The sequence below is a fragment of the Apodemus sylvaticus genome, chromosome 17, assembly GCF_947179515.1.
Source record: "Apodemus sylvaticus chromosome 17, mApoSyl1.1, whole genome shotgun sequence".
Lineage (NCBI taxonomy): Eukaryota > Metazoa > Chordata > Mammalia > Rodentia > Muridae > Apodemus > Apodemus sylvaticus.
Genome location: NC_067488.1, coordinates 48,835,672 through 48,863,394, shown reverse-complemented (window position 1 = coordinate 48,863,394; position 27,723 = coordinate 48,835,672). Strand labels below are relative to the sequence as shown.

The 27,723-nt window shown below is 53.9% G+C and overlaps 1 protein-coding gene across 4 annotated transcripts; it reads right to left on the bottom strand.

Moving 5' to 3' along the window:
- Nucleotides 1–26,291, bottom strand: Syngr1 (synaptogyrin 1). 4 transcript variants are annotated; one of them, XM_052161629.1, is made up of 4 exons: nt 26,117–26,291; nt 8,428–8,665; nt 7,391–7,536; nt 1–3,469 (listed from the first exon to the last, which is right to left on the bottom strand). In XM_052161629.1, exons 1-4 carry the CDS (start codon nt 26,213–26,215, stop codon nt 3,248–3,250), a joined length of 705 nt encoding a protein of 234 aa, XP_052017589.1. In that variant the 5' UTR covers nt 26,216–26,291; the 3' UTR covers nt 1–3,247. The 4 variants fall into 4 exon arrangements, with proteins under 4 accessions (XP_052017589.1, XP_052017590.1, XP_052017592.1 ...); XM_052161630.1 differs by having other exon boundaries at nt 1–3,403; nt 26,117–26,290; XM_052161632.1 differs by lacking the exon at nt 1–3,469 and adding an exon at nt 5,588–5,874 and having other exon boundaries at nt 26,117–26,287.
- Nucleotides 26,292–27,723: the final 1,432 nt, after the last annotated feature.

Sequence of the window (27,723 nt, the reverse complement as noted above, 5' to 3'; positions counted from 1 at the left end):
TGAGTTGACTCTTCACTTTATTACTATGTCACCAGAAGTCACCACCTTCACTTGGTCACCACAGATGGATGGATGTCACAGAGGAGGATACCCAGGGCCACTGGGTCCGCTGGAGAGGCTTAACCAGATGGGGGAGGGTCTAGAGCAGGGCCCAAGTTGGGGGCTGCCCTTCACCGCACACACGCACGCGCACACACACTCACAGATATATTGTGGAGCCTTATATTATACATCTTATATATAGAAAATATATATATTTATACTATACACAGGCAGTAACGCTGCGGGAGGGACCAGGGCACCAGGGGGGCGGAAGTTATCAGTCAGGGGTAGTACTGGGAGACAGCTGGCCCAGTTCATCCTCCACAAACTCTGGGGACTCCTGCTCTTACTCTTTGGGGAGCAAAGGATCTATGAATCAAGGTTAGAGGTGCCCCAGGGGTAACAAGTGGGAAGCTCTTGGTTACATGGGAAAAGCCTGGAACCCCAAGTCTTTGAAAATCAAGAATCATTAGGGACAGATGGAACGGAGACTGGCGCCAGTCCCCTGGGGATTAGCTCCTAGATTGCTACATCCCAGGCAGACTGGGTGTCGCCCAGGCAAGATGGCCTGTGAGCAGGATGTCATCTCAGAAGGCAGAAGACGGGGCTCCCAATCTCTCACTCTGTGCATGGCTGTGGATGAAATACGGTTCTCTCAAAGGATCCCTGCAGCTATAAACTCGTGTGGACCCCAAGTTTCCCAGACCTTCTTTTGTGCTTGACAGGGAAAAGGGAACCCCAGTTCCATAGGGCATGGTTGTGGGGAACCCTCTCCAAGGAGAACGTGGGAGGAAAGCAGAGATGGTAGAGAGGGGAAGGAAATCCAGGGTGCACTGCTGGCCTTGGGTCCTCCAAAGGCTATGTCAAGCCCATCGGGGTGTGAGTCCTCTCAAATTACTGAGTCAGAAGCCTGGGTCTTACTCAAATCCTGTTCGGGCCGCTCACCTGTTGTCTGACATCCCCACCACGATGCACGGGACAAGGGGAGATGCTCAAGTCCCACCCTCTGGTCCTGTAAAGGTCTCCGGCCTAAGCACTAGGAAGAGTCTATGAGAGATGCCCAAGGCTGGGCAGAGTTTAACCAGCACCCTGCCCTCTGCCTGGCATCACCTGCTGCCTGTTGCTGTTCAGGGAGAAACGGATGGGCAGTCCTTGGGTCTCTAGTGCCCACAGGCAGGGAGGCTCTGGGTCCAGAGTAGCAAAGTCCTGTGGTGTCACAGCAACACTCCGGTAGCCTGCCTCTCCTCTAGTCACTGCCAACGGTCCCCAAGCTGTCCCCACCCGAGCCACCTGGTGGAGGCCTGGGGCTGTATACAGAGTCCCTTCCCAGGTGTAGAAAATGGAAGTCAGCAACAGCCAGCTGTCACTCAGCCGCCTGGGGCTCTCTCCCAACACCGTGAACCCCAGAAAACCTGGAGACTCAGTCTGCATCCAATTCCCAATGCTAACTCTCTGTGCTCCTGGTTCTGGAAACCGCCTGAGGACTCGGAAGGGTCTGTTTCCCTTCCTGGTTTCCCCTTCTGCTCAGGAGGAGGAGCAGTGGTGCTCCTTCTAGGCCTCTGGAACCCTTGTCCCCTCCCTGACTCTTCCTCAGGCCTGCGCTGTCGCCAGGTTTCCCACTGTAATGGACCCTGGGCCTGTCTGTGCCTGCTTCACAGGTTCCTACAAGACAGGGACCACTGACGCCCTTGGTGACAGCACACTACATGGGTGACCAGAAGAACAAATCTGCCTGGCAGAGTCCTGTAGGGCATGGAGCAAGGTGGTGGGGACACTCAATTGTTAAAGGTCACTGACAGGAACTGGGCACACACAGGGAGATGGCACAGACAACCCCCCTCTGCACTCCCTCTGTCACAGGGAGGGAAGCATTTTGTATGAAAATGCCTCCCTGGTGTTCCCTTAGGCCCCACCCACTTCCCTTCCCTCTTGGAGGCAACAAGGCTATTCTCTTTCTATTCTCTTTCAGGTGGCTGGAAGTCTCTGGGCAGCGTCTCACCCCTGCGTCATTTGGGGTAGTGTGACCTGTGGCTGTGGCACTCAAACTGACCCTGCCTGAGCCTTTGCTGACCCAAACAAGCAGAAAGAGGACAGTGTCCCAGGTGAGGGGGGGGGCAGTTTGGGGGTGGAGCCAATAAATTTAGGAAGCAAGGTCATGCTACCACTTCCTCACTGGGACCCTGGGTCAGTCTCCACTACCTCCTGGCCTCCTGTCTACCCAGCCACGAGCGAAGGGCTCAGTGAGCCCTCCAAGAGGCAGGTGTGGCCACTGCTCCTTTGGGAAACTGCAAAGGGTTGCTGGCATACCCCGCCAAAGGAGTTCCCTGTGGGACATGCTGAGCACAGAGCAACACCAAGGGACAAGGACAGGTTGAGGGAGCCCACTGGGAGAAGACCAAGACTGAGGAGGGGGCCTGCATGAGGAAAGCGGCTGAGGCCGTGGAGGCCCTCCCTCAGTTTGAGGCAGATCACAGGGTCTCACTGGACTCAAGTCTTGAAGCGCTGCCCCGCCCTCACCCCCACTCCCACAGCACAGGAACAGGAAGTAGAGAAGGCTGGCAGGAGCTCTATATCTGGTCATCTTAATGTGGCCTCATCAGCAGCCACTTCAATGACCTTGAACAAAGAGCCTAGATCCCTCAGACCTCAGTTTCTTCAACCATAAAATGGAGATAACCCTGGCAATCCCAGGAGGACTGTTGTATATCAAGGATTCTGGGGATGTCGGCCCACATCCTGTGATTGACTACACTCACCATGTGGCTGAACTTCCCAGTATCTGTCTGTCCCATCTTTCCTGTGTCTGGAACAGGGCCTCATCAGAACACCTTCCCCCTCTCTAACTCCCTCACTCCCCAGTTGAGCAAGGCCTGGCATATAGTAGGTGCTCAGTGAATGCCCAAGGACACAATGAATGACTGAAACCCCTAGGCCCCACCTGTAGACCCCTGCTGGGCACACACTTGCACACATATGTGGACACACCCCACTACTCCCCACCCCAGCTGGACACACACTTGCACGCATATGTGGACACACCCTACCACTCCCCACCCCAGCAGCTCTGGGCTTCTGTGGAGTCACCTGGAGACTGAGCATGTGCTAGGCGGGGTCACCTGGGAGGGAGCAGGGTGCTTGGGAGGGGAGCTAGGATGGAAGGGCAAGGGCAGGGTAGGCGGTCACTGTCACCACCATCAGGGGGGGCTCAGTAGCCCTGCGACTGGTAGCCCTGGGGCTCAGCATCGAAGGCGTTGGCTGGATGCTGGTAGGTGCCACCCATGCCAGCGGGGTCCGACCCAGCGCTGGGCTCCACGTAGGGTGCATAAGGCATGCCGGAGTCCTGGCTGGGATCCATGTAGTCCTGGGAGAAGAGGGCGGAGTCGGCGCCAATCTGGTACCGCTGGAAGGCTAGCACAGCCTGGCCAGCCTGAGAGGGGGCAGGCGGGGACGGGGATAGGTGGGGACGGTTAAGGGAGAGACAGACAAGAGTAGAGGTTAGTAGAGGTTAGTTGACAGGATGCAGAGGGTTATAGACGTTCAAAGCACTGAGCTGGACCAAGGGGAAGGACTGTTCATTTCATACGGCCACCCCTCCAAAGTCCAGGACCATATAAGCCATCTATCAGGGTCCTCAGAAGTTACCTGCCCCATGTATCCCAAGACAAGAGCACTCTACTGTGGAGGGTTAAGACGGCCCTCAGACACACAGCCTGCTCCCAAACTGTGTCCTCAGGGATGCTACGCGAACCAGGAGAAACAGTTGCCTCTTCACAGCTTCTAAACGCCATCTTTCTGTTTCTCCTGTAGCTAGGCAGTCGTGTGACTGACTCACAGCCAATGAGATACGGCAATGTTCTTTGACCCAATCCCTGATCTAACGGCCTAGGAAGCAGACGTGCTAAGCGGGACAGAGCTCTAGTTGCTAAAACACACCAGGGTGGAGAATGGGTAAGAGATGGGGACAGAAGAAGCCTGGATCACTGGGGACACGTGCAGCCGCTATGCAAGCCCTACGCAATCTCTCCAGACTTGGGATTTGTTATTATTTGGAATGGGTATAACTGGCCACTGAAGCTAATCCTAGCTGAAACACTTGGGGCAAATCAGATCCCTGACTGCTCAACACATACTGCACCCTGTTCCTCTCAGCACAGTTTGGGAAAGATCCAACTGCAGCCATGGACAGAGAGAAGACAAGGGTGCTAACCTGGGGGAGGGGGGGCAGGGCAAAGAGCACATCAGGTCAGCTCTGTAATTCACAGAGAAAGCCTTCCCTACTCCTTGCCAGTCTACACTCCTAGGTCATGGCTGGGAAGATGAAGGCAGACAGAAGGGGGACCCATGGCAGAGTGCTGAAGTTCAGCCCCAAACATGGGGCCCTGGCCTGTGACTGACTGAGGAGCGGTCAGAGCTCTCTGGGACTGGGGTGAGAGGGCAGAAAGCAAATAGAACGACTGCCTGAGAGGCATGGAGACCAGGCCCTCCCTCACCCCGGACTTCATGATGCCTAAACAGAGGTGGGAGGATAGAGTAGAGACGTCTACAGATCCTCCCAGGGAGAGAGCGCCAGATAAAGCAGTGGTTTTCAACCTGTGGGTCGCAGCATTAGGAAGGTTGAGAACCACTGATCAAGAGGCAATTACAACTGTGTCTGTGGCTCCTTTCTGCCCCCGTGGCAACACCTACTGTGGCCAGCCAGTACAAGAGACCACATGCAGGAAAAAAGGACCTGGCCCAGCAGAGCTGTGAGAGAAGTGTTGAAGGCCTCTGTTCAGCGTTCTGGGACCTGCACTCCATGTGACCTGCATCTCCTGGGCAGGAGGCTGTCTGTACTTGCATGCCTCCAATGTCTGCAGGCTCACACTGCAGCAGGCTCACACTGCAGCAGGCTCACACTGCAGCAGGCTCACACTGCACTCAGCTACAGCAAGGCAGAGGCAGCGTTCTGTATTCACTGCATCCCCCACCTCTGCAGGGAGCACAAGCACAGGTGGGTGAGACCCAGGGTCTGGGTAAAAGCCAAAGTCTTTTGGCAGAACAAGTATTTACTATAAGACCCACTCTCCAAGGAGGGCTTATGGAGATGCGCTTCCCTCAAGGAATGAATGAATGAATGAATGAATGAACGAACAATAGAACTGACATTTATTGAGCATCTCTGTGCCAAGCCCTGGTCCAGTCTGCTCAGTTGCCTGAAGTCATTGATTCATTATCAGTCAGGCGAGGAAAATTGACTAAGATTCAGGGTGGTGCAAGAATTTGCTCTCAGTCACATGGCACAGGAAAACCGAGCCAGGCCACAGGTCGTCCAACATTCCAGGCTAGCCCTCGGTAGGTAGCCAGCCCAGGAAGACACTAAGCTGGTCCTTCACACCACAGTCATGGACAGGTTTATGACCCTGTCAGTAGCACAGTCCCTTCACGGAGGCACTTCAGGTCTTTCAACAGCCCACTCGACTTTCTGGAAGACCAGCTATTGTTCCCTCCCCAGCCAGGCTCCTCCTGGGGCCAGGGCCCTGTCTAATCCACACAGGCACAAAACAGCTGCTCAATAAATGTTTACTGAAGGAACGAATGCAAAGAATAAACAAAGGAAGAAATGCAGCATGCGGGAGACCGTGGTGAGCCATAGCCGACTCCTCTGGCCAGTCTCATCCTGTCCTAGTGGTCAGAATCTCCAGCACTGGGCCTTCCTGCACCTGGGCCCTGCTGAGGTGTAGACTCCCTGTCCTTCAGGGACTACGGCTGTGCTGAGGCGGGGAACAGTGTGTTGTATTCCTCCTGGAAGGTAAGGTCCTTGAACCTGCGTACGGCCAGGGCTACGGTCAGGCTCTGCCAGAGAGAGCAGGGGTGAGGCCACTGAGGAAGCGGAAGGGCAGAGCTGCCTCAGGAAGGGCCAGCAGTGGGCAGCAGCACCAGGCTATTGGGTGTTTGCTACGCTCCTGCCGGCCTCACCATCTCAGCCAGCGGCAGGAATAGGGGAAGTCCTACTTTTAGGGTACCTTCTTCCCGAATGAGATCCCCTGAGCTTTGATCTTCCTGCCCAGTCCTGAAGATATCAAGAGCTCTATGGTGACCATGGCTAGCCTCTGGGACCTGAACCGCAAAACTCTAGCTCCCAATACTGGGGGGTACAGAGTGCCCCCCAAAGATGGCTGCTGGGGTCCTCAAAAAGAAAAAGAAGTCTGGGCTGGAGAGGTGGCTCAGCGGTTAAGATTCTCCGCTAGCAGTCCCGAGTTCAATCTCCAGCAGCCATGTGGTGGCTCACAACCATCTGTAACGGGATCCGATGCCCTCTTCTGGTGTGTCTGAAGACAGCAACAGTACAATCACATACATAAAATAAATAAATAAATCTTTAAAGTCACCCAGGGAGAGTAGGGAGAGAGAAGGCTGACAGTGTGCAGCCCACGGGCTTCCTTGAAGAATGTGGAACTTACAATGGAGTAACAGAAGGGAGAAGAGGGAAGGGGGGCTGTTGACACCCCAACCTCTCTCGACTGGTGATTAGGAAGGGAGGAAATGGATGGTTGACCTAGACCCACGCAAAAGGGCTAGCATTGCTGTGGCACATGGAGCCCTTGAGACCTTGGGCTAGCCCTGAAAAGGACCCCATGCTGGACCCCTAGATCCTAGATAATGCATTCATTCATTCACACACACACACACACACATTAAACAGGGTTTCTCTGTGTAGCCCTGGCTGTCCTGGAACTCACTCTGTAGACCAGGCTGATCTCAAACTCAGAAATCCACCTGCCTCTGCCTCCCAAGTGCTGGGATTACAGGCGTGCGCCACCACCGCCCGGCTTGTTTTGTTTTTGAGCCAGGTCTCCCTATGTAGCTCTAGAACTCACTCTATAGACCAGGATAGCCTCAAACTCAGAGATCAGCCAGCCTCTGTCTCCCAGTGTTGAGATTAAAGGCGAATGCCACCATCCTGGACCTAAAAATAAAATCCCTTAAAAAGACAAAATATAAATAAGTGCACTGCAAAGTGACTGAGCCCCGGTTTCCTTGTTTGGAAAGCGGAGCCAATAGGAAGCTTTCTCCTGGAGTGGGGAGACCCCAAGAGTGAAGATTCGGTCCGTGAAAGGAAAGCGGCAAAAGCACGGTGAGTGCCCAGAGACTAAGGCAGGAGGCTCTTGAGGTCGAGACCCATCCGGGCGACACTGTGACATTTAAGCCACATCCTTAGGAAAGCTGTTCCACCACAAGGCGAGGGTCTGCCTTGCTCAGGAAGCCCGCAAGGGTCCCCCCGGGAAGCAGGGCTCAGCCCATCCACTCAACGGGACACAGCTTGGGGTCTGGCTGGAGCAAGTGGGGACTCTAGGGGACCCATACTCACCCACGTGAAAATGGAGAAGAAGGAGAAGGCGATGGCAGCGCGGGCTGCGTCCGTCCCTTCGTTCAGAGGGTTGTCCTTGGGCTTGGAGACTTGCCACTGGTTGGCCAGGAAGCAGAAACCCACGAACCAGAAGAAGGCCCAGAAGGCTGGGGTGCCCAGGGCCAGGTCAGATGTCAGGGACACACAAAGAGAAGGGGAGAAAACAGGACCCAGAGGAACAGGGGGACAGTTCAAGAGCATGCTCCCATCTCCCTGACCCCCAAATAATGAGCTAGGGGTTGGAGCAGAGAGAGGGAGCCAGGAAAATCACAGAGCTGGGGTCGGGGAGACCACAGAGATGGCAGGTCAAGCCAACTCACAGGGCTGGAATACAGGGAGGACGGCACAGAGGGCAGGAGGCAGCCATATCTGGGGCGTCTCTAAACGGCTGCCCTCTCCCTGACCTGGTCGGGAAGCCTAGTGGCTTATGCATGGGGCAGAATGCAGTGACCCTGCTCAGACCTCTAGAGAACTGTGGGGAGGGGACAACTGAGACAGGACTATAGTGGCCGCACGACCCGAAGCCTGGATCTCCACTTTCCACCCGTGTGCAGCTTCCAGAAACAACCCTAAAAGGAGCCCGTCTGAAGCTGAGCTGTGTGGTTGGGCAGAAGGGCAAATGGGCACCCATGGTCTACCAGAGCTGTCCAGGACAGAGCGGGCACGTACCAGCCCCTAAGAGGAGCTTCTGGGGACATTCATTTAGTCCTAGCTCTTTCTAGAAGGTCAAAGGGACCCCAGGCCTAGAAGCAGGGGCCGTCAGTCCTAACCATGCTCGGGCTGATTCTGGGACTCTCAAGGGGTCAGAGACCTGCAAAGGGTGGCAGTCCTTCCCAGGACCAATGGAAGGGGGCAGCTCCAGTCTCCCCAGGGAGGGGTGCAGAAGAAGCCCTCCCCTCCCCAACCACAGTCCCTAGTCAGTCACCTACACTTCGGGGGGAGGGTAGAGGAGAGAGCTCTCGACACGCTGGTAAGGGGCACCCCCAAAGCTTGCTCACCCGAGACACCGATGTCAGATAGCACGGCCTTCTTGCGGTCCTTAACACTGCTGATCTGTGGGAAGTACACGTCGAGCGCCAGGTAGAGCAGGCAGGTGAGGAAGGCCAACACGCCCACAGTCACGCCATAGTTGCAGGCGTTGGGGTTGCGGTTGTAGATGCAGAACTCCTCCTCCTCCTCCGGGTTGTTGAGGTAGCCCTCATTCACGATGGACCCGAAGACAACGATGGAGAAGACCTGCCAGGAGAGGGCCAAGTGTGAGCAAGGCTCCCCGACTCACTGTGAACACACGGCAAGTAGGTGTGAAGCAGAAGGCCCAGAGAGGGAGGGTGACTTGCCTGAGGTCACACAGCACAGGCAACATCAACCATTTCCTAACACTGCTGCAAGGACTTAAGGGCATCTGACTGCACATGCAGCCTCGCCTACCACCTGACACCAAGGGTCCCAAGGCTGGTGTGGAACTCAGGTCCAATACCCTGTCCTCCCGGTCAACTTCCACCATTCCTGACACCTGCCCAGTTCCACATTATGTTCCTCCTGAATGGCCTAGGCTGTTCTAGTCTGGTGTCTCAACCCACAGGTCGCGGTCCTATCCCAAGGGAATGAAATAACAAAAGCTCGAAGTGGTAACAATACTGCCAAGTGCATCCCACGGGCCGTGTTGTAAGTCGTAGCCAACCCTGTTCATGTCAGCGGGATGGGCAGCTGGCTCAGGCTGTAGTGACCCTGCCTCCTGCTGGTCACACCCAGCAGGAGGTTGGAACAGTGGTCTGCTTCTAATAGACAATGTGGTTAAAAACATGTCTGGGCAGCGGCGATGGTGGCGCACACCTTTCCTCCGAGCACCTGGGAGGCAGGGCCAGACAGAGCTCCTAGTTGGAGGCCAGCCTGGTCTACAGAGTGAGTTCTAGGACAGCCAGAGCTATACAGAGAAACTCTGTCTCAGGGAAAAAACAAAAACAAAAAAAAGTGTCTGGATTCATGAGGCCCTACCCTTTTTCTGAGGAGCGACAGGGGGCCAGTGGTTGCTAGAGGAAGGGCAGGCATCTTCTTTATTGTACAGGGATGGTGAAGTGTGCTTGCCCCTCCTGTGCTCAGGCAGACAACTTTAAATGCAAAGATACAGGGCTGGAGAGACAGCGCAGGGGGAGGGGGTTAAGAGCTTGCTACTCCTCCAGAGGACCTGGGTACAGTTTCCATCTGTAATTCCAGCTCCCCGGGATCTGACGCCCCCTTCTGGCTTCTGTGGGCACTGCACTCACATAGTATAAACACAATGTGCACATACGCATAAATAAAATATAAATAAGCAAAGGCATGAAGGTAAGAACTTGTTGGGATCAGGGGGCTCTGGAGAAGGGACGTGAAGGAATAACTGGGAGAACTAGGATCAAAGTACCTCCGTGAGTACGACATTATGAAAGCGGCGAGGGACTGCTTCTGGCTCCCACTTCGCTCACTCTCTGGTCTCCTGCCCTGCCTGCTCTACTGGAAGCCAACTGCTGTGTTTCAAGCGGCACCATAGAAACCCACACAGCAAGGAGCAGGGAGAAGTCTCTGGCCGGCAGCCGGAAGGGAGCAGATGCCTCCATTGGCAGCCTGTGGAATGGGGGCTGACTGAAACCCACCCAGGACCCGTTTAGTGAACTTGAAACCGATGCACCCAGAGCAGAGCCATCACGTGAGCCACAGCCCTGGCTGATACCGGGGCGTTAGCCTGGGAGAGACCTGGAGGCAATGGCACCCACCAAGCAGATTCCTGACCCAGGGAGACTGGGTCTCAATGCGTGACAGCTGTTTCAAGGCCATACATGTGGGGGCAGTTTATTATGCAGTAATAGCTAACTAATATATCAGAATCATCAGCATTCTGTGGATGAGGCACTGGTGTGAATGAATGTGTCCAGCTGGTGAGTGACAGAAATGGAGCCCAAGCCCAGGGGACCAGCCTGTCACCTCCATGCTTCCTCCCTGGATGGGGAAAGGTCAGATCTCAGAAAAACACTGAAACAGGCTTATGCGGCCTGAGGGGAGCTGGAAGCGGGAGCTGGAGGAATCACTGTTGTCCATTCCCAATTGCCGTTGCCTCACGTCTCTGTGTGTACACATGTGCGCATGTACATATGTGTGCGTGTGCATATCTGTATGTGCACACATGTATGTGTAGGTCAGAAGTCAGTGTCGGGGTCTTCCTCTGGTACTGTCTACCTTACTCTTAGAGAGAAGCTCTCTCACTAACCTTGGAGCTCACAGATTCAGTTAGACCGTCCCGCTGGTGAGCCCCGGTGGTCCCCCTGCCTCTGCCTAGACATCACTATTACTACAGGCTCAAGCCACCGTGCCCAACTCTGAATGAATACTGGGGACTGAACTCAGGTCCTCATGCCTGCATAGCAAGACTTAGCAACTGAGACATTCCTTCAGCAACTACTTTCCACTTTCTTAAAAATGTATTTCATGTGCAGGGATAATCTGTCTGTGCACTACAGTGTGCAGTGCCCACAGAGGCCAGAAGAGGGCGCCAGAGCTCCCTGTGAGCCACCATGTGGGTGCTGGGAGTGGAACCTTTGCCCTCTGGAAGAGCATCTAGTGCTCTTAACCGAGGAGCTGTCCTCATCACCCCTGCCCCCGCTTCATATTTCTATAAAGAACTGCCACTTCAGTATCAGCCAGGCATGCTCTCTGCCACAGCTGACCCCAGGAGGATTAAGGAACCGGTGATACGGACAAAGAGGGGAATCCAAGGACCATTCACACTGTTTTCTTGTCTTCTTGGGTGTCATATGACAGTGGTCCAGTATAGCTCTGGCCACGTGACTGCCTCCTGACACCATCTCCCCCAGGCCTCAGTGCACTGTGATGTTTGAATTCCATTAAGTGCCTGCGCTGAGGGGGGCGGAGCCAGGCACTAGACAGGAGCCAGGCACGTGCACGCACTCCTCAGAGGATTTATGCAAGCTCTTCCCAAGGAAAAATGAGAACGAGCTTGAGACCACAGGTTCAGGACACTGAAGGAAGATTCTGTCTACACTTGCGTGGATGGAGGAATGAAAGAAAGCAAAGCTCACAGCCCTTTCTAGGTGGATTCTGAGTCAGCCACTGAAGGGAAGAACTGAACTAAGCAAGGAGACCAGATACAGGGCTAGGGAGGGAGTGCAGAGGCAGCGACGTGCTGAGCACACGACTTCCTGAGGTTTATCTCTGGTGTCAAACACTAAAACTAAAAATCAATCTGGCCGGGTGGTGGTGGCGCACACTTGTAATCCCAGCACTCTAGGAGGCAGAGGCAGATGGATTTCTGAGTTTGAGGCCAGCCTGGTCTACAGAGTAAGTTCCAGGACAGCCAGGGCTACATAGAGAAACCCTGTCTCTTCTCCTTTTCCCCCTTCCTTCTGACAGGTCTCACTCACTATGTAGCCCAGGCTGGCCTTGAACTTAAAAAGAGACAGACCCATTTGCCTCTGCCTCAAGTACTGAGATGAAAGGTATGAGCCACCACACCACAGACTTGATGCGATTTCTTCCACCAGCTGTTTTCACCACGGGCAAAGCAGCAACAGAGCAGAGCAGAAGGCAGGGAATGGGGGCCGTTTGATAGGGACTGGGTTGTACCGCACAACATGAAAATACTAAAGGCCACTGGGTTTTGAAGGGTTAGTTAAAAAAGGGGGGGCAGTGTGGTTTCACACAACTTTAACACCAAGACTTGGGAGGTAGAGACAGGGAACTCTTCGTGAATGTGAGGCCAGCCTGGTCTAGACAGTAAGTTCCAAAGATACCCAGGCCTACATAGTCAGAGCTTATCTTGATTTAAAAGAAAAGAGAGAGAAAGAAAGAGGAGAGAGAAGGAGGGAGGGAAGAAGAGATGGAAGGAGGGAAGGAGGGAGAAAGAATGGAGGGCTAGGTTTTCGGAGCCACAGGACACCACAGACCTGTCCACACAGGATATTCTGGTTCACTGGCTCTGCATCTGGCCCATGAAACCCAGAAGAAGATTTAGAGTGCTCACTGCCAGAAAAGGGAAACTGAGACTCAGAAGGTAGCCAGCCTCTGGAGGACCTGAAGAAACGGACCAGGTGGTGAGGGACATCAATAATGGCTAAGCAACACTGAGCCCAGGCTGGTGCTCAGGGGACCAGGAGGGGAGTGGCCTACGAGGGGGTCTCAAAGACTCTGTCAGGGGCTCCCAAGCAGGCAAGGCAGGCTCTGAGGGACAGCAGCCTGGCCCATCCCTGCACACTGGCATCTGGGTCAGGCAGCTACAACAACCCAAGGCTTCAAGCACCAAATGACCATGTCCTGCACATCACCAGATGCCACCAAACCAGCAGGATGAAAGTCTTTGATTAGAGAGACTTCAGAAAGGCCTGCTGCCTTCAAATCTGAGGCTTGCTGTGTGTAGGACAACGAACAGTCTTCCAGAAAAAATTATCTTCTGGTGAGATGGCTCAGGGGATAAAAGTGCTTGCAGCACAAACTTGAAGACCTGAGTTCAAGTCCCAGGACCCACATAAAGGTGGAAGGAGAGAAACAACTCCGCAAAATTGTCTTTTGACTTCCACCTGTGCACGGTCGCACACTCGTAAGCACACATACACACAGGGGACGCCGCCGCTCATTGGTTGGTCAGGTGCTAACCATCCTGGCTTTTCAAAACAATACCAGCTTCTCCACATGGAGAGGTTTGCACCCCAGAGCAGGGCTTGCCTCAGAGGAGTAAGAGAGAGGTCCTTGCAGGGTGTTTTCCTTCCCTGGAGGCTATGGGCAGGAAGGCTCAATGCCAGAGGACTCTCTTGAGCAACAACACTGTCTAGGAGGTGCACGCTTCCTGTGGCCAGAAAATATCCCACTGCTGCAGGCCTAAGAACAAGAGTAGGCCATCTTCTCACAGGCAAGGGAATGGCCTCCTCAGAGGCTGGGAGGAGCCGGGAGGGGAGGAGGCAGGCGGAAACCTGGGCCTTGGGGAAAGTGGAAGAGACTGGGTGTCTAGGGTAAACCAGGCGGGAAGTCCTCGGAGAGGCCAAGAAAAATGTGCTGGAGACACGTGTTCCCTGGAGGGTGAGAAACAAGACCAAAACACTCTCAGAAGAACAGAAACGGGAGGTCTGCAACCCCACAGCGGTAGCCGCAGGCTCCGGCTCTGTCTCGTCAGGCACTCACCACAGGTTAGAGGCTTCTTGGTGCCAGCAACGTTGCAGAAACAGGCATTGAGTGCAGTAAGACATCCCTGAGGGGAGTGACCTGTAGGGTGCAAGTCTGGTCTGAGCACCCCTGCCTGGCCTTGGGTCTTCAGCTATGCAGTTTTACCTGTCTGAATGCAAACTCAGGGGAACAACAGCCCAGGGCTGCCGATGTACTTTGAAGAACGAATGCACACCAGGCCCATGTGGGGATGACCCGAGCGAGCACCAGAGAGATGCTGGACTGATGTCTAATCAGGGGAATGGATGTTTAGGCTGACAGCAGGGAGGTGAAGAGGATACATCAACAGTCAGGGAAGCGTCCTGAGGTCAGGCCCTTTGATATTGGGTAAGAAGCCAGCCCTGCAGAGATCTGAAACACACAATACTTCAGAGGAATGGACGCAGGGAGGCTGGCTGTGGACCAAGAATGCAGCGGAGGGCTGGGGACAGCTGAAGCCAGCATTAGAGGTCAGCGAGACACAGGCTGACAACTGTGCAGTGGCTATTGGCTTCAGGCGCAGTAAGCACAGGATTCAGAACAAGCTGGGTGGCAAACCCTTCTCACTGGTCCTGTGACCTCCAACGGGTCACCACCCTACAGCTGGAAGGTCATGCTTGGGGTTCCTCTCTCTACCGTCACCCTGAGTTTCTAGGTATAGAGGCCGACTGGGCACCCACCCCATTCACTCAGGAAGCCCTGCTCCCCTCCAGTTCCGCGCTTCCTCCCTTCCTTTCCCTGTGCTATGCCCCCCTCTAGGCCTTCCTCCTTGGAGACTGTTCTAGTACAGGTCATGCCTCAAAACTTAACGTTGGTCTCCGTGACAGGTGCAGGGAGAAGACAGGTCAGGTGGCCAGGTGGCCCTCTGATGAAGCGACCACTTAGCCAGGCTGCAGCCAAGTCCCCAAACCCATCAGGTATCTTGAATATGATGACTCAGGGAGGACCCAGGAGTGCAAAGGCCCTAGGGCGCAGTGTGTGGAGGAGGATGGGGAAGCTGGCGCACAGCCAGAGGACATCACGGAATTAAGGTCGTCAAGGTAAGAAAAGGCCGGGCCCCTGGCCTCTAAGGTCAGGGTGGTTCCAGGAATCAACACCGATTCAATCAACTGACCTGACCTAACCGGAGTTTGCAAGAATCGGCTGGGCAGCTGGAAGAGAGACTGCAGGGAGCTCCTGCAGTAGCAAGACAGGAAAGAGCCAGGACCGCTGAGGAGACGTGGCCTGCACAATTTGCCCAGATCCCTCGCAGCGAATAATATCGAATCGGAGAGTAGACTTGATGATCATCGGGGAGAGAGGTGTGCACCTGAAAATATCATACCCCCCAACCCCCGGCGGGGGACAGGAGCCTGCAGATAAACTGTCTCCAAAAACCTACAACCAGTCTCTGGAGGTCTCCAAAGCCCAAAGCCCCCTACAGGACTCCTCCTCACTGGCAGAGATGGTCTAGCTTCTCATCCAAGTGGAACCCTCCTAGAGCAGGGGACAGGGCCTCCTCAGGTGCCTGCTGCTCTGCCTCTCACAGATGTGGAGAGAGAAAGACCTACGGTGTGCACTGGTGTGCGCTGACCCACCAGACACACTCACTCCTGTCTTAGGACTGGGACTGGGACTGTGGGGCTGAGGGGAGCCAGCACAGGCACGCCAGGCTCTCTGAATCCAAAGCTGGTGCCCTGTGCCAGGCAGCCTCCCTGGGTAGCTCGTTAAGGCCAGATCTGCAGAGACTGCAGGGAACATACGGAGTAGTGTAAGCAGACACCAGAGAACCGGAAACTAAACCAGAAGGAAACTCTATACGGATCCAGTGGTGGCCAGGACACTGGGGAAAATACATTGCGGTTGTTGGCTGTGCTGTGGGGAAAGAAAAAAGGTCTCACAGGTAGAACCAGGGCTCCAAAACAGCAGAGCACCCAGACAGCAGGACCAGACCCAAGGAAGTCACTAGACAGCAGCAGGCTCAAAAGGAATCTCCCTCTCCACACTAGCTTGATACAATGGTGGGGAGGGCTGGGGAGGGCTCAGCAGATAAAGGTGCTGTCACCAAAGCCTGGCGTCCTGAGCTCAGTCCCAGGATCCACGTGGTAGGAGGGGAAAACCGAAAGCTATCCTCTGACAGCTGTGTGCTGTGTCAGGCACCCCTGAATAAAATACAGTAAGAAAATAGACGGGAGAAGCCCAGATAAACAGCCTCTGCCACGGCTCTGAATCCATCCATCCTGTCTTTAGAAACATCCCAGATGGTGCTTGGTGCAGACCCGCAGCCAACTCAGAAGCCAGCCAGAGGAGAGATCTAATTGGAGGAGAATTTCAGGATCCCGGACTGCTAAATTCAGAGGTGCAGAGAGAAATGAGACGCCCCAGAAGTCCTGAGCCTCTGCGACCCTGGTCAGCCATGGGGAGGGTACAGATGGCTCAGCCGCAGGGGACAGGAAGGTGGTTCTCCGTACCCTGATCTCATGAGCTAGGATGCTTACGGTTTGTCTCTCATGAAATTCTGTACCAGCTTGCAGCCCTGGGCAGCCGAAGCCAATAGAAGTACCCCACTTGGCCATTAATGCTTACCATACATCCCAACATAGCAACTGCTACCCAATAGGGTTCAGCGGGAGCCGGGGGCGTGGCCTCTGCCCCAGCCTGCATTTCCACAGCACTCTAGGTTCTAACCACCTGCTTCCAGAAGGGGCAGATCCCAGACCCCAGTTCCAGGCAATCACGACAGCCCCCATGCAACCTGCCCATCTCCTACAGGACCAAATGGTCAGTATACAGAGAGGACGGAGCCGGGCGGGAAGTCTGGGCCTGGGCCAGCCGCAGGGCTCTAAGAACAGCTGCCCTCCCCAGCCCGTTCCTTAGCCAGCTTGGAACAGCCCAGCAACTCCAGAAGCCCTGTGTGTGCCATGTGTGTGCAGGTGCCCAAGGAGGCCAGAAGATGACGTCAGATCCCTGGACCTGGAGCTCCCGGCAGCTGTGAGTGCTGGGAACTGAACTTGGTTGGATATCTCCAGAAGAGCAGCATATTTCTCCAGCTCCTTCTTTGTGAGACTGGGTCTTAGCTCGTCTGGTACGCGCTTACATAGCCCAGTCTGCCTTGAACTCACAACAGTCCGCCTGACTCAACCTCCTGGTGTAGTGTCCGCCACACTAGTCTGGAAAGGTCTTTAGATAGATGCCAGGTTTACCCAAATTAGCTGTACACACACACACACACACACACAAAATCGCAAAGGGTCCCATCTACATACCAGACCCCAGACCTGGACTGGACCTCACCCCACCCCAATCTGGCCATCTGGCCTCTCACGTCAGCTTCCTCACATAACTCTGTAACTCTTCGTGCTACCACCTTGGAGCCAGGCCACCTCCACAGATCGTCAGGCAATGGCCGCAGTCATACCAGCCACCCTCCTTAAACCAAGGTCAAGGCGCATCAGCTGGTCCCCTACTGAACTGACACTCAATTCCCCAGGAAGTGGAATCACCACAGCCCGTACCCTCTTCTCTGGCTCCTTACCAAGCTCAACCTCCCAAAGCAATGACACCTCTAGGCCTTTGCCCTTGGCTGTCCGTCCTGTGGCCAAGGACAAAAGCTATCTTTCCCCCAGAGCTTCCCAGGGAGGCTGGTTCTGCTGCATCTAAGCAGTCACAGGAACCACGCAGCTCCAGGAAGCCCTCTCCAGACAGGACTCTCAGATCCAGGACAGCTTCCAGTCAGTGTCCTCCATGACACCATTACATAAGTTGTTCCCTATAGCTCAACTGTGGGGTTCGGTCTTCCTGGACCCAGTAGGAAGGTCAGGAGAAGCCTGGCGGGAAGCAGGAGCCAGTCTGACAGGCACAGGCAGTGCAGAGTTCAAGGAAAGAACTTGTCAGCATCCCTGGCCGGTAGGTAGGACCTTCCACACACCCCTGGAAGTGCAGCCTCTCTAAACCTACTGTGAGCTAAACCTGGCTCCAGAGAGCATCTGGCCTGAAGTTGGCCCCTCCCTAGCCCCAGTCCTGCCTCCAGGGTTCCAACAGGAAACCATGCAGAGATGACTCAGGCTGCCAAGGGCCCTACTACAGACAAGTCCTCGGTCTACAGGATCATGTGAGGGAAGCGGGGAACGACAGCTCAAGGACTCGTGACAGCTTCCAGCAGGAGCTCATCTGCCTGGAGAGCTTGAGCCTCTTCTCCCTGTAGCCTTGGATGTGACCATTGGGGATTAAGTGGTAATCTTCCCACAGGCTGTCCTCACAAGGTCTGGGGGAGGGGGGGTTGGGCAGGGCACAGAGACATGGTCTCATCGGGTACTGAGATGCTACAAACTTACCCCTCCTGAAGCCTTACCAGGAAGGAGGACCCAGAGGACTGCCTTGACTGGCCAGCGCCCCTCAATCAGTGCCACCTCTACCGCTTTTAAAAGGAAGGAGGAAGTGAGGCCTGGTTACCACCTGAAGAAGTGTCCAAGTGTCTGATTCCGTCACGGCTGGACCTAAGTATCCAGTCCATCCAGCGAGCAAGGCGGCCATTGGACCTCAGAGATAGGGCGACTGATTAAGACTCTGGAGTCCCTCAGCTAGTGAGGACAGAGTTCTCCCCTCAGCTGCTGCCCCTCTCCGTGTCAGGTGATGCCAGCACCCCAGCTCGACACCGCCTTGCTCCTAGCCATGGCTCCCTTTTGGAGACAAGGTGGAAGAGATTGCAGCTTTGCCAATCCTCCGCTACCTGCCAGGTCCAAGGGCAGCGAAGAGTCAGGAGCAAGCTGGGAGCCCAGGATGGCTTCACAGGGGAGATGACAGTTCAGGTAAAACAAAGGGACAGAGTAGGAGAAGCCCCACCTCACATAGCCACAGTATGGAGCCCTCCCAAGAAACCAGCCATCCCCTAGTGCTGGGGGGGCTGGCAGATTCCCTGCCCCCAAGGCTTATAGCCGGACTCAACTCCGCTGCAGCATCAGCTCCTTCTGGCTGGCTGGTTATTATCCTAAGTCTAGTGTCAGCTCCCTGTCGCTAAGCCAGGGCCCACACTCTTCACTCACTCACCACGGCCCTATTTTAAGTGGATTCTGGATCACATATCCCTCATTAGTGTGAAGGCCTTCACTGCTGGAGCAGGCGTCCAGAACACACTCAGAGCATAGGTTAAGGAGAGGACAGCGAGTCCACATCCTATGCGTCTGGATTTACTGTACGGGCATGCAGAGGCCCTCGCTGCCAGCCAGGCACGGTGGAGATCCATTGATAACGATTGGCCACGGGATCTGGCAATGTGAAGGTCAGGTCGTGGATGAGCCTGACCAGAGGGAGGCGTGAGGTAGGGGCGAGCCTGCTGAGTACTGAGCTAGACTGAGCACACGCAGCCCTACAAGGGACCAGGGAAATGGGGAGGGGGCGGCTTCCTATGCTGAAGAGGGGAAAGGGGCAAGAGCAGAGAGGGGACCATGGGGAATATGTGTGTGGGGGTGGGGAGATCAAGGAGAGAAAACGCCAGATGCAGACGCAGGAATGGGAACATGGGAGAGCAGCCTGGGCCATCAAACAGGGTGCTGGCCCAGAAGGGGCACAGCGCCGCCATTGGCCCAGCTATAGCAGGTGTGCCAGAGCAGGGACGCGTAACTACTGAGGAACCAAGGCGGAGAGACAAGAAGCCCCGGGATAAGGGTCGTGGAGAGGAATCTGTGGCTCCGAGGTCCAGGTACACAATCACAGGACAGACAAGGCTGAGGAGAACTGGGCTGGGGACGAGGCTACACACAACCTGGGGTGTGGATGGTGGCTGTGGCTATGGCAGATAAGGAAGAGACTGTGGAAGAAGGGGAGCCAAGCTGTGGAATCGGAAGTTGGCACAGGGACCAGGACGGACGACCAGCCGACGAGGGAAGGTATGTGACATGGACGTGGAGGGACAGTGGTCACCCTGGAACTAGTCTGTCAGAAGGAAGGGAGGTATCAGGCCTGCTGTGCAGTCTAAGCTGGGGGAGGGCCTAGAAGGGTTTGAGAGACAGTACCCTGAGCCTGCCCACCTCTGGCCTGTTACAGTGCAATTTACACAAGGAGGTCCCAGGTTGGGACTTCAGGAGTGACGCAGAAGCTGAAGACCCAGGTCCCAGGCCATGTCCACTTGCTCTGTAATTGAGAAATCTGACTCGTTGGGATCTCCTCTATGGTCCCAGCCTGGGCTGACAGGCTGGGGCTGTACCAGCCAAAGTACCTCTTCCCACAATTCACTTCACTGGCACCTGCCTCCTCAACAGAAGAGATGGGCCAAACTCCGTGCCTTGAAAAGAAGGCTCCCCCAGAAACATGAGGGCATGACTACTCTGCCAAGCTCCCACAGTGTTCCGCTCTGCTCACGTGTGTGCCAACGAGCCTCCCTCTGCCGCAGTGTTTGCTTGTGTGCATACATGTGGGGGCCAGAGGTCAGCATGGGGGTGTCCTCAGCCCTTGCTGCTCTAGGCAGGGACCCTCACTGGGCACTCAAGTTATTGATTTGGCAAGCAGAGCTCCAGGGACCTGCCTGTGTATGCCCCGCCCAGTGCTGGGGTTACAGCCTCGTGCTATTAAAACGTGCTTTCACGATGGCGCTAGGGATCTAAACCCAGGACCTTAGGCCTACATCGCAAGCACTAACGGGCAAAGCCATCTTCCAAGCCTTTTGGCACTGCCTTTTTAAGGGTGGGCATACCATTGGGCTGGAGAGATGACTGAGCACCGGTTTTCTCGCAGAGGACCCAGGTTTGATTCCTGGAACCCACACAGTGGCTCACAACCATCCATAACTCCAGTTTCAGAGTATCTGATGCTGACTTCTGAGTTCCATAGAAGTTCCACCAGACACACATGTGGTGTATAACATACATATAGGCAAAACATTCATACGTATAAAATAAAATAAATAAGATCTAAGACATTAGCTGGGCGGTGGTGGCGCACACCTTTAATTACAGCACTTGGGAAGCAGAGGCAGGCAGATTTCTTTTTCTTCTTCTTCTTCTTCTTTTTTTTTTTTTCTTTTGGTTTTTCGAGACAGGGTTTCTCTGTCCTGGAACTTACTCTGTAGACCAGGCTGGCCTTGAACTCAGAAATCCTCCTGCCTCTGCCTCCCAAGTGCTGGGATTAAAGGTGTCTGTCACCATTGCCCGGTGGCAGGCAGATTTCTGAGTTTGAGGCCAGCCTGGTCTACAGAGTGAGTTCCAGGACAGCCAGGGCTGCACAGAGAAACCCTGTCTCAAAAAACCAAACCAATCCAACCAACCAACCAACCAAAAAAAAATATATATATATATATACATATATATATATATATATATATATAATATGACATTGTCTTTCTGTTACTTAATCAGCAGGGAACTGAGGCTCACAGAATATCGTGCTCTGTCACACAGCCAGGCAGGGCTGAGGAAGGCTGCCACAGGCCTGCCCTGTACCCTGTATACCTTTTCTCCCACCAGGAAGCAGGTTTTTCAGGTCTGGCTTCCAAGCCTGGCTTTTCCAACTACCCAGTTATCCTCCCTTGGCCTCCGGGCCTCCCCTCTCATCCCCTGGCCTTTGTTCAACTTTGTTGCTCTGAGTCACGGGGCTGAGAACTGGCTCCCCCACCCAGCACCTCCAGCAGGGGCATAGGCTGCCACCGGAAGTCAGGGGATAAAACTGGACTGCGCATCTATAATCTTAGTACTTGAGAGACAAGACCTTAAATTCAAGGACATCCTGGGCTATACATCAAGACTGTCTGAAACTCAAGTTAAAAACGGGCTGGAGTGATGCTTCAGGGGTTAAGAGCACTCACTGCTCTTCCAGAGGACCTGTTTTCAGTTCACATTTCTCACAGAAGATGGCCCATACCTCCAACTGCAGGAGACCTGATGCCCTCTTCAAGCACCCATACTCACATGACATGCACACACAAGCACAAATTAAGCACACAAATAAAAATTAATCTTAAAAAAATGTAAGAAGCTGGGTGGCAGTGGTGGTGCACGCCTTTAATCCCAGCACTTGGGAGGCAGAGACAGGTGGATTTCTGAGTTTGAGGCCAGCCTGGTCTACATAGTGAGTTCCAGGACAACCAGGGCTATACAGAGAAACCCTGTCTAGAAAAACAAAACAAAACAAAACCAAAACAAACAAACACACAAACAAAAAACGTTAAAAAAAAATTAGCTGGATGTGCCCTTAATCCTAGCACAAGGGCTGGAGCTATGGCTCAGCGGTTAAAAAATCCGACTATAGTTCCAAAGTACTCGGGTTCAAATCCCAGCGATTGTATGATGGCTTACAGCCGTCTGAACTGTCACTTTGTTCCTTCTTGGGGCTGGAGAGATGGCTAACGTTAAGAGCACTGACTGCCCTTCCTGAGGTCCTGAGTTCAATTCCCAGCACCCACATGGTGGCTCACAACCATTAGTAATGAGATCTGATGCCCTTTCCTGGTGTATTTGAAGACAATTACAGTGTACTCACATATAATAAATAAGTAAATTAAAAAAAAAAATTCCAGCACAAAGGAGGCAGAGGCAGGAGTTTCAGGCCAGCCTGGTCTACAGAGTGAGTTCCAGGCCAGCCAGGGCTACACAGAGAAACCCTGTCTCAAAACAAAACAAAACAAAACAAAACAACAAAAAGTAAAAGGTGCTGGAGAGACTGCTCTAAAAGCCCTTGTGGTACTCAGTTCCCAGCACCCAGGGTACTCAGTTCCCAGCACCCAGGTTAGGAGGCTTGTGCCTCTAACTCCAAGTTAGTTCCAAGGTTTCAAACAATCTCTTCCTCCTCAGTCCCCTGCACAAATATGCCCACAGAGACACATACACATTAAAAAAAAAAAAACGAAATGAGGGGCTGGAGTGGTGGCTCAGCGGGTAAGAGCACTGACTGCAATTCCAAAGGTCCTGAATTCAATTCCCAGCAACCACATGGTGGCTCACAACCATCTGTAATGGGATCTGACGCCCTCTTCTGGTGTGCCTGATGACAGCTACAGTGTACTCACACATATAAAATAACTAAATAAATCTTTAAAAAATGAAATGAAAATTTAAAATATTTAAAGGAGGCTGAGGCTGTAGCTCAGCTGATGGCGGGCTTGCTTGGCTTGTTCTACACCACCACCAATACTTAATAAAACCAGGTGTGGTGCAGGGCGATGGTTGCCCACACCTGTAATCCCAGCACTTGGGAGGCAGAGGCAGGTGGATTTCTAAGTTCAAGGCTAGCCTGGTCTACAGAGTGAGTTCCAGGACAGCCAGGGCTACGCAGAGAAACCCTGTCTAGAAAAAAAACCAAAACAAAACAAAAAAACCAGGTGTGGTAGCACAGCCTATAATCCTAGCACCAGAGGGAGGGCAGAAGGATCAGTTCAAGGTCATCCTCTGCTACATATCAAATTTAGGGCCAGCCTGGGCTATATAAGACCCTGTCTTTTTAAAAAAGATATGGGGAGGGGAAAAAAGGGGATAAGAAAACAGACGGAGGCAACAGCTTGTAGTTGCCCTGGACGGAGTCCCAGCTCCGTCGTCCCCATCAAGTGCAGTCTGGCCTTGCCCAGCCTGGAGGAAGGAGTGACAGCCAAGAGTAGAGACAGCTCCAGTGGAGGGACAAGTGGGTTCTGGGAAGCCCTGCTTCTGTGCCACGGAGGTCAATGGCTCCAGGGACCCGAGGTTCACAAGGTCCGGGTGGAGTGAGGTCACATAGCTTGCATGGTAAGGGTCTTAAGGCCATCTTTCAGAAAACCAACAACAACAACAACAAAAGATCATCCTGGAACAAGTTCTACTAACACACACGTCTATGTGTACCTGGCGCTGGGACCACATGGTGCCTGAGGTCGCGGCCTAGGTATTAGTCCAGCCTGTATGGGACAGAGGGGCCTGGGACTCCGGCTCCATCAATGCTAAAGCCAGGAAGGTGTGAGCAAACCTGAGCGAATCAGGCACCTCAGACCCAGAACCCAGGCTCCCGTAGCTCCATGAGGAAGTATGGGGGCTACCAGACACACAGTAGATGCAAAACCGTGAGGGCGGAGAGAAGGTATGGGCCCACTCCAGAATGTGTTAAGACGTCTATACAGCACGGACTGTTCCAAAAGATGGAACAGAGACAACGCGGCACCACATGAAATTCACCATTTCCTCTCTCTCTCTTTCTTTCATTCTTTCTCATCCCACCTCCCACCCCCATTGGAGCTGAGGTTGGAGACCAGAGCCTTACACTTGCTAGGCAAAGTGGTCTACTACCGGCCACGCCCCAGTCCCCTCTTCACCGGGAGTGTGTGCTTCAATGGTATTATGTGTCCCGTGTTGCTGTCCAATAAAAAGCTGGTAATACACTGATAAGCAAGTAGGGGCACAAAACTCTTTATCTTCCTTTTAGGCAGTCTCATGTAGCCCAGGCTGGCCTCAACTTACCATGTAATCGAGGCTAGCATTAACTCTTGATCCTTCAGCCTCTTCCTCCGGAATACTGGGATTACAAGCATGCACCATCGCGCAAAACCTTTGGTTTTTTGTTCTGTTTTGGTTTTTGTTTGTTTGTTTTTTGGCTTTTTTGAGACAAGGTCTCTTTGTGTAGCCCTGCCTGTCCTGGAACTTACTCTGTAGACCAGGCCGGCCTTGATCTCAGAAATCCACCTGCCTCAGTCTCTGAGTACTCCCCATCAAGGGCAGGAGCCACGACTGCCCCAGGATCAAAGCTTTTTATCTAGATTTTAAAAACATTTTGTTTTCCTCTAGCCTACAGAACACGCCATTGCTGAAGCATTAAAGCACCTGGGAGGCAGGTGTGTGAGCAGGGCCGGAAGGGCCCGAAGGGCTTTGGGCTGGGACTGGACTTGATCATCTATACATCTTTCCAATCTGGAAACTACAGGGTTTGCCATCTCCCCTACAGCAGAAGCCCAGTCCTCTGGTGACAAGAAGACTTGGATTCCAAGGCTTGCCTGCCTTTCCCACAGCCAGTGAGTGGGTGCTAGATCTAGTTCATTTCCCCCCTCCTGCTGGGCATGTCCTCCTTTTACCCAGACATAAAATATAAGCCTTCTCGGTCCCACTAGAACCAACATGGCATTACCTCCATGAAGCACATCAGTTCCACAGCAGGAAGACCCCTGTCCTGACTCTAGTAGGACCATGGGCTCCCTGAACTGTAGGGCCCAGCCTGAGTCATTCTGCCTTCCCTCCCCTCAGGGCCTGGCAGACTCAATAAAGCTTTGCTAAATGAAGCCATCACCGGTAGAAACGACCCAAGCGTAAGGAACGCCCACGCCCCTTCACAAAGCTAGTGTGAGCAACCTCCCAGCCAGGGCCCCAGAGAGGTCAGAGGGAGTAGAGCCTCCAGGGTTCCCACTTCATCTAGGGGCCCCGGCAGGGGCCTCTGCAAGCTGGGGAGGGTCAAGAATGAATAAATCCGGTGTCACAAACCCTCAGGGATATATCTGGGTTGCGTAGCCATAAAGAGTAACAGAAACAAGGCTCCTCACAAGGAGAAAATTTAAATGATTCCTAAGACCAGAATAAGTCTCAAGCCATTCCACCCATCAGAGCCGGAAATGGCCCTGAGAACCAGGAAAAGAGGGCACCTCAACAAGCCCAGGTCACAGCTGACTTCTGTTACTAGCCCCCAAGGTCCCTGACCCATGTCACCAATGCAGGCTCTTCTGGTCTTAGCACACCAGGAATGGACTCCAGATCTGCAGAGACAAGACCCTCCATGAAGCCAGGACACCAGAGCCGACAGGCCTCCTCGCTCTGGAGTGCAAAAGACCCCTGAGTCACCCCTTCAAGCTGTTTCTGCCCCAGCCCCCAGCTCAGTTTGAGCTGAGCCCTACTCAGGCCTGGGGGACCTGCACGGACTAGGTGGCCTGAAGACTGCAAACTGACAGGCTTCCCTGCTCTTTACTGCGTGGAAGGGACCTTTCTCCAGACAACATTTAGAATCCACTCAGGTGCTTGTTTGCTAGGGATGGGAGAGTTGCGGATTCATAAAATGTCGTAGCCAAAAGGGGCCTCAAGGAGGCTCCTCCCACCCTATATATAAATCGAGAAACTGAGGCATGACATAAGAGGTGACGCTCCCCACCCAGCTCTGAACTGAATCCTTCGTATCCCTGATCTTTTTTGGGGTGGTTCCCTGCCCAAGGTCACGCGGCAAAACAGATGCCGGAATTGGCGGAACCCAAGTATCCAGGCTCCAGCCTCAGAGCTCTGCAACGTACAGGGTGAGCAACGAAATCTAGTTCCCGGTCCTCGCCCCGAAAGCGCGCGGCAGGTGCAGCAGTGCGCCCTAGAAAAAGATCCACGCCCTGATCCGCGCCCCCCAATAAGCGGCCTTGAACTTGGGCACCGTCCCCATGGACGCGCGCGAACCGGGCCGCTAGATGCAAAGCAGCGACAGCCTAGAGGTCTCGGAGATAGGGCTGAGGAACTCAATGGCAGGGGCCGGGATCCGCTTGTGTCGGCAGGGCCGCCCGGGCCAGGTGAGGTCGCGCCGGTACCCGCGCCCCAGCCCGCCTTGCTGTGTCCTTACCCAAGACACGACGCGCAGGATGGTGTGTGGCTGCCGCACCAGGGTGTAGGGGTCGAAGGCGCCCCCGGCTTTGCCCGCTCCGTACGCACCCCCTTCCATCGTGGCTGCACCGCGCGGCGCCCCCCGCTCGGCGCGCGCCGCCGGCCCGTGCGCGTGCGCGGCGCCCCCGCCCCCTCCCCTGCGCTCGGGAAGCGCAGTCCCGGCCTCCCGCCAGGGGGTGTTCGTGCACGGCAGGTGCAGCTCTAGGAAGCTGGCGCTCGGAAAGCGAGTGCCGCTGGGGTCCCGATGTGGGGCGCGCTCCCTGCCAGCCGGATGACCTCTTTGCAAAATAGCGCGTGGTCGGGGTGTGGACAGAGAGTGCAGACGCGTCCCCGCCTTCGGGAGCCCTCCATGTTATTTATTTATTTATTTATTTGCCTCTTTCCTTTCCCTCTCTGCCCCAAATAAAGGGAAGGAGCTTCATTTGACAGTACAGTGTCTCATTGAACGCGTCGCTGAATCGCTGGCTGTAGGAATGACCCTCTTTAAGAGATCTGCAGAACCTCCTTGGGGGGGGGGGCAGAACCCCCTTGCCGCCTATCTCCACCGATTACGTCATGCATGCCCCCCCCCACACACACACACCTGGAAGGACCTGGAAGGGAGGTAAAAGCTGGGGGAAAAAACAGACCTGAGATTCCCTTCCCTTTCCACCACAGCTCCCCACCCCTTTCCTTAATCCAATAATTAATTATGTACTTATTTCTCCCATTGCCTCCTCTGTCTGGGCTCCTGCTGGTCAGGTTTTGTCTATATCCAAAAGCCTCACAAACAGTAGGTGGTCAATAAGTACACCCTACCCTCTCCCAACCCCAACACAATTTGACCTTTAGGGCTCCTGGGTTTTTGTTTTGTTTTGTTCTTATTTGTTGTTTCTGTTTTGTTTTGTTTTTGAGATAGGGTCTCTTAGGCTGGCCTCTGAAACTCACCCTGTGGAGGGGCATGGTTTTGAACTTCTATTCCTCCTGCTTCTTTACCCCTGTGAATGGAGTTTCAGGCCAGTGTTACCTTACCCATGAGAAATCTTTGAGGCAGCTATTATACTATGATCCTATAAAATTTCTAGAAGAAAACAAGAGAAAAATCTTTATAACTTTGTAGATTGGACGACTTTTTTCATTTTGTCTTTAAATCTTTATTTTGTGTTAGTGCCTGCCTGCCTGCATGTTTGTATGTGCATCGTATAAATACAGTGCCTGAGGAGGTCAGGAGAGGGTGTGGGGTTCCCTAGAACCGGAGCTGCAGACCTTTATGGGTCACCGAGTGAGTAGTGGGAACCAAACTCTGGTCCACTGTAAGAACAAGTGTTCCGAACTGATGAATTCACTATAGAACCTGTACTCAGTTGGAACTTGAGACGATCCCAAGTGCTGAGATCTCAGGCATTAGCAATCACACCTGACAGAGAATTTTCCCCGAAGCACAAAGCCGTGTGTGGTCAGAAGTTTCCCGGTCTGAGCCACCAGCTCTGGTACTTACTACATGTCCATGAATGTTGTGCAGACATTCTCCTCTTGCCCATATGCACCTTATCCAGAGTTCTACGCCACAAAGTAGATGAGCACGTT